The sequence below is a fragment of the Babylonia areolata genome, chromosome 13 (genome assembly GCF_041734735.1).
Source record: "Babylonia areolata isolate BAREFJ2019XMU chromosome 13, ASM4173473v1, whole genome shotgun sequence".
NCBI lineage: Eukaryota > Metazoa > Mollusca > Gastropoda > Neogastropoda > Buccinidae > Babylonia > Babylonia areolata.
Window position 1 is genome coordinate 37,121,890 of NC_134888.1, and position 6,677 is coordinate 37,128,566.

The 6,677-nt window shown below is 43.5% G+C and overlaps 1 protein-coding gene across 1 annotated transcript in view; it reads right to left on the reverse strand.

Annotated features, from left to right (window-relative positions):
• Positions 1–412: 412 nt before the first annotated feature.
• Positions 413–6,677, reverse strand: part of LOC143288758 (ATP-binding cassette sub-family C member 5-like) — a 136,422-nt gene continuing 130,157 nt past the window's right edge. The window contains exon 30 of the mRNA XM_076597385.1: positions 413–4,280. Within this exon, the coding sequence (XP_076453500.1) occupies positions 4,116–4,280 (165 nt within the window). The 3' untranslated portion in view covers positions 413–4,115. The remainder of the gene's footprint in view (positions 4,281–6,677) is intronic.

Below are 6,677 nucleotides of genomic sequence, written 5' to 3' on the forward strand. Positions count from 1 at the left end.
TTTTTTTTTTTTTTACACACCCACCTTCCACCATCCCCTACCCTCTCTTCCCTTCATCCTATTTATACTGTTGTGTAAATACTGTATGTCATTTATCAGTCAACAATAAACCATTGTGAAGACATGATAGTTCATTGCTGCAGTCTTTTTTTTCCCCCCTTTCTGTTGTCTTTCATGTGCATTGAAAGAGAAATTACTTTTGCGGATTTAAAAAATTTTTTTTTTAAAGAATATTCAGAAGGATTTTCATATTTTGTATGCCACTTGCATTTTGTTAAAAAACTGTCTGGGCACACATGCATACTGTTAAGTTATATTGTATAATGCATACTGTTCAATGATAGTATGATCTATTACAAAGAAAAAAAGTTTTTTGTTTTTTTTTATAAGCAAAGTAAAAGGAAACAACATGGACCAGATATTCTTTGTTCATGAGAGAAATGCATCAACATATCATTAAAAATTCAAAACCAAATGATAAAACAGTATACTACCAAACAATATTAAAATTCATCCATAAATCAAGAAAAATAGTATTTTTAAAATGTTTTCAGGATGGAAAAAAAAAAAAAAGCTACAAAGCTCTCATCATACATAAAGATGAGACAAGTAAAAAGAAATTTTTATATAAAAAAAAGAAAAAATCTCATTTTACGCTGCAATGAGACAACTAACAAATTGAATCCAAACGTAACGAGACAGTCATAAATAACAGGTCACATAAATAGCATGGTACATACACACCCACAGGGCATACATTAAGTGGTCTCTACACAAAACGAACACAAACGTTCATGCAAAAAGACAAAAAGAAAAGAAAAAAAAAGTCATATTCTGAATGGATAATTCTGTTTTTGACTCTTCTAACCGTCCCCTGAGCCACACACACAGAAAAAAAAAGTGACTTCACTGACAGCTTAACTAGACTTTTGTTGTTGAAGACATATGACCTTGTGCACTGAAATAATTATTTCTGACACATGACATTGTACATTATCATTATTGTTTCTGACATATGTCCTTCTACATTATACTAATTGTTGATGAGTACTACCTCCTACATTACAATAATTGTTGTTGCTGACATATCACTTTCAACGATATGATAGTTGTTGATGACTATGACCTTTAACATTATAATAATTTCTGATGACTGTGCCCTTGTACATTATAAACATAAGCCATTTCATGATTCTGTCATTCCAAATCCCAACAAACTGCAATACACCGAATGCTTGGCTTGGTACAAGCCATAACAAGCTGTCAGTCTCCTGTCAAGATGTTATCTGGTGTGCTCTCCCACTGTGGGACATGGGATGTAAAGCTGTACAAGGTCAGCTTTTTCCTTCTGGGAAAATAAGTCGTTAAAAACTGCTAAATAATTCCAACCACACTTTTTTTTCCTTTCTTGATCAGACAATTGAAAAAAACCAAACCCACCCCCGAAAACGGAGTATGGATGCCTGCATGGGGTAAAAACGGCCATACACGGAAAAGCCCACTCGTATACATACGAGTGAACGTGGGAGTTGCAGCCCATGAATGAAGTAGAAAAAACAACAACCTGTGACTATTTCTCAGTTAAGTAGTTTGTCTGAGCAAAACTACTTGTGCTGTGGACTTCATGGAGTTGGGTTGGTGCCCCTCAAACTAGTCAGCCCTTCCTGATCTTTAGACTTTGTTTCATGAAGGCAATGATTGGCTTGGCCTGGCTGATGGTTAAACCACCAAGCACAGTGTAAGACAAAGAGAGAGACGCTTTGAACGATGGTCAGTAAAAACTGGGGAGCAAGCAAATTACATGATGTAGAAAGGACTCTTAAGACAGCCCGGACCCTGTTACAGCATTATATGAAATGAAATACCCTTGACAAGTTTGTGCAAGTTGCACTTTAATACCATGTGCAGCCCAGCTCATACACACATTGCTTACTGCATCAGTCAGACAAACTGAATAGAGAGTATACACAAACAAACATGCAGAAAAACAACAGAAAACAAAACAAAACACAACAAAAACAGAAAACAACTGCTTACTGAAATTAAACATTTGCAAATAAAAGCGGATTTGGATCCAAGCAAGGAGCAAGCTACATGTACAGAATCAGTATGTCAGGACGTCAACCCATGAGCACAGCAAGAGTGTTCCCACGGTCAGTTATGGCCACAGGGGTATGGCAGTTGACTGCACACAACAGTTTGTCAACTCAGCAACTAAAATCAGAAGCACACAAGTACACACACACACACACACATTTCGCTACAAACACTAACATACCTGCTTTCATGCACCAAGACATGTATACAGTGCAGCGACTCACACGCAAGTCACAGACAGACATTTTGAGAATTTACACATGGGAAAACCCCCCAAAGAAAATCGTGTGTTGGAGCTTCTGTCTGATGCCAGAATCATTTGCAACATGAAGAGTTGTTTCCCTTCACCACTTCTTGCCCCAGAAACCGAAACGGTTATGAAAAGAACAGAAGAAGGTGTTCCTCCTGCCTGCCATTTTCTGTAGCAGTGCAGATTTGATCACAATGTGAAGCATTAGAGTGACCCTCTGATGGTAGGCTGAGACACTCTGGAATTATGGAAAAGAAGCCCTGACTCACATGCACTCCAGTGCACTAGCACACATAGATATCATTCACACACACACACACAGAAACCAGTTCTAGGCTCTGGTTGTGCAAAGAGAAGGTGGTTCATCCATACAATGGATAATGACTGGATCACCATGTCATACTGTATCTCTAACATGTTACACTAAAATTACCGAAGGCTCCTCTGAACAATGCTAAGCCTTCGTCGTCAAAGAATTGTTGTTATTGTGTAGCAGAAGACTTCATTCCGAAAGTCAGCAGACTTGAGACAAAGTTCACTGCTGAAGTTCATCCTGACCTTCACTGAGCTGTGATGTTCATGTTCTGCGTTACCAGATGCTGACTAACAGTGTGTTTAACACTGGCACAACAGAATGACATTTCTGACCAGCACAGATTCTACACAAGGAGAAAATCTTCAGCACTCAAACCCTAGGTGTTTTATGTCCTTCCATCCTATACCATGGGTGAATCTGGGTGGAGTCTGGCAACGCCAGAAGTTTTCCAGAAGTACAGCCACAAGCACATACACTGGAAAAAAAACCACATTCTTCCGCAACATGAAACATTCCCAATTATCCCTGCTCAGTGCAAGCTGTTATTCCAGGGGTGATCCTCTTCAGTCTTTGCAGCTGGCAAATTTTCTTCTTGATCGATAGCAGACTGATGAATCATCTATGAGGCGGCATCCTGACATCCTCACCGATGAGCTGTTGAAGCACCAGGGATTTCTGCAGTGGTCATGAGGATCCCCTGACACCATGTCCGTATCGTCCCGCCATGGGGTCCCCACAGACCCTTACATCACCATGTCCATGTCCGTATCGTCCCGCCATGGGGTCCCCACAGACAGCTCCTTACATCACCATGTCCATGTCCGTATCGTCCCGCCATGTGATCCCCACAGACCGCTCCTTACATCACCATGTCCATGTCCGTATCGTCCCGCCATGTGATCCCCACAGACCCTTACATCACCATGTCCATATCGTCCTGCCATGTGATCCCCACAGACCCTTACATCACCATGTCCATGTCCGTATCGTCCCGCCATGTGATCCCCACAGACCGCTCCTTACATCACCATGTCCATGTCCGTATCGTCCCGCCATGTGATCCCCACAGACAGCTCCTTACATCACCATGTCCATGTCCTGCCGTTGACGTGAAGAGATGGACAGAGTGAAGAGAACTGCACAGTTATCAACACTGACCTTGTCAAGACTGCTGAGGTCTGCTCGCACATCTCTTCCCCTCACACACCTTCCCTAACCAACACCTTGTCCCAGCCCACGTCAATGTGAACCATTACAATAATGCTGCAGTGATTTTTGCCCCCATCATAGGGTATGTCTCTGTATGCCCCGCACCGACAGCAGTCACTATTACAGTCATCACTGCCACCATCCTCGCCCTCCCTGTGTGCAGAGGAACGGATCAGACGGCTGGCTGCCTACCCTGTGCATCCTGTGGAGTTACCCTATCCTCCTCCCCCTCCCCGCCCCCCCTCATTGGGAAAAGACGCCATCGGACTCTGCAGCATCCAGAATGGGGGGAAGGTCCTCCTCACAGATGGAGTCACCGCGAGGCTTCGCCTTCATTGTGTCGTACATGGCCTTGAACCTGGATGTGGGCTTTTGCAGCAGTGCCAGAGGGTGGTTGTATTCCACGGCCTGTAAACACACATACAGTGGACTGTACAGCCTGTAAACACACATACAGTGGACTGTACAGCCTGTAAACACACATACAGTGGAATGTACAGCCTGGAAACACACATACAGCAGACTGTACAGCCTGTAAACACACATAACGTGGACTGTACAGCCTGTAAACACACATACAGTGGACTGTACAGCCTGTAAACACACATTAAGTGGACTGTACAGCCTGTAAACACACATAAAGTGGACTGTACAGCCTGTAAACACACATACAGTGGAATGTACACCTGTAAACACACAAAGTGGACTGTACAGCCTGTAAACACACATAAAGTGGACTGTACAGCCTGTAAACACACATAAAGTGGACTGTACAGCCTGTAAACACACATAAAGTGGACCTTACAGCCTGTAAACACACATAAAGTGGACTGTACAGCCTGTAAACACACATACAGTGGACTGTACAGCCTGTAAACAGATCATTTGGGCTGTACATCCTGAAAACTAGGAGCATGTGGACAGTACACCCTGTCAACACACATCGTGTGTCCTGCACAATATGTGAACAGGGTTCATGTGTGCGCTAAAATACCTCCCAAGAAGGAGCACATGCGCACACGCACGCGCACACACACACACACACACACACCCCCCCTGTCCATGCAAACACAAATAAAGCTGAACAAATCCAAACTGAATAAAGTCATGTCCACCAATGAAGGGGAAGCAAGACTGAACAGAAAATAACACATGAATGGAAAGAGGACATGAAGGCAAATAAGACAGGATGGAAAGCAAGGTATGCAGGGTGTGGGGGTGGGGTGGGGGGGGAACAAGAGTGGACAGAAAATAAGAAATGAAGAGGGAAACAAGACGTGAAGGTTAACAGGACATGGAGGGAAACAAGACGTGAAGGTTAACAGGACATGGAGGGAAACAAGACATGAAGGTTAACAGGACATGAGGGGAAATAAGACGTGAAGGTTAACAGGACATGGAGGGAAACAAGACATGTAGGTTAACAGGACATGGAGGGAAACAAGACGTGAAGGTTAACAGGACATGAGGGGAAACAAGACGTGAAGGTTAACAGGACATGGAGAGAAACAAGACGTGAAGGTTAACAGGACATGGAGGGAAACAAGACATGAAGGTTAACAGGACATGGAGGGAAACAAGACATGAAGGTTAACAGGACATGGAGGAAAACAAGACGTGAAGGTTAACAGGACATGAGGGGAAACAAGACGTGAAGGTTAACAGGACATGGAGGGAAACAAGACATGAAGGTTAACAGGACATGGAGGGAAACAAGACCTAAAGGTTAACAGGACATGGAGGGAAACAAGACATGAAGGTTAACAGGACATGGAGGGAAACAAGACATGAGGGGAAACAAGACGTGAAGGTTAACAGGACATGGAGGGAAACAAGACATGAGGGGAAACAAGACGTGAAGGTTAACAGGACATGGAGGGAAACAAGACATGAAGGTTAACAGGACATGGAGGGAAACAAGACCTAAAGGTTAACAGGACATGGAGGGAAACAAGACATGAAGGTTAACAGGACATGGAGGGAAACAAGACCTAAAGGTTAACAGGACATGGAGGGAAACAAGACATGAAGGTTAACAGGACATGGAGGGAAACAAGACATGAAGGTTAACAGGACATGGAGGGAAACAAGACATGAAGGTTAACAGGACATGGAGGGAAACAAGACATGAAGGTTAACAGGACATGGAGGGAAACAAGACATGAAGGTTAACAGGACATGGAGGGAAACAAGACATGAAGGTTAACAGGACATGGAGGGAAACAAGACGTGAAGGTTAACAAGACATGGAGGGAAACAAGACATGAAGGTTAACAGGACATGGAGGGAAACAAGACGTGAAGGTTAACAGGACATGAGGGGAAATAAGACATGAGGGGAAACAAGACGTGAAGGTTAACAGGACATGGAGGGAAACAAGACGTGAAGGTTAACAGGACATGGAGGGAAACAAGACATGAAGGTTAACAGGACATGGAGGGAAACAAGACGTGAAGGTTAACAGGACATGGAGGGAAACAAGACGTGAAGGTTAACAGGACATGGAGGGAAACAAGACATGAGGGTTAACAGGACATGAGGGAAACAAGACATGAAGGTTAACAGGACATGGAGGGAAACAAGACATGAGGGGAAACAAGACATGAGGGTTAACAGGACATGGAGGGAAACAAGACATGAGGGGAAACAAGACATGAGGGTTAACAGGACATGAGGGAAACAAGACATGAGGGTTAACAGGACATGAGGGAAAATAAGACATGAGGGTTAACAGGACATGGAGGGAAACAAGACATGAGGGGAAATAAGACATGAGGGGAAATAAGACATGAGGGGGGGAATAAG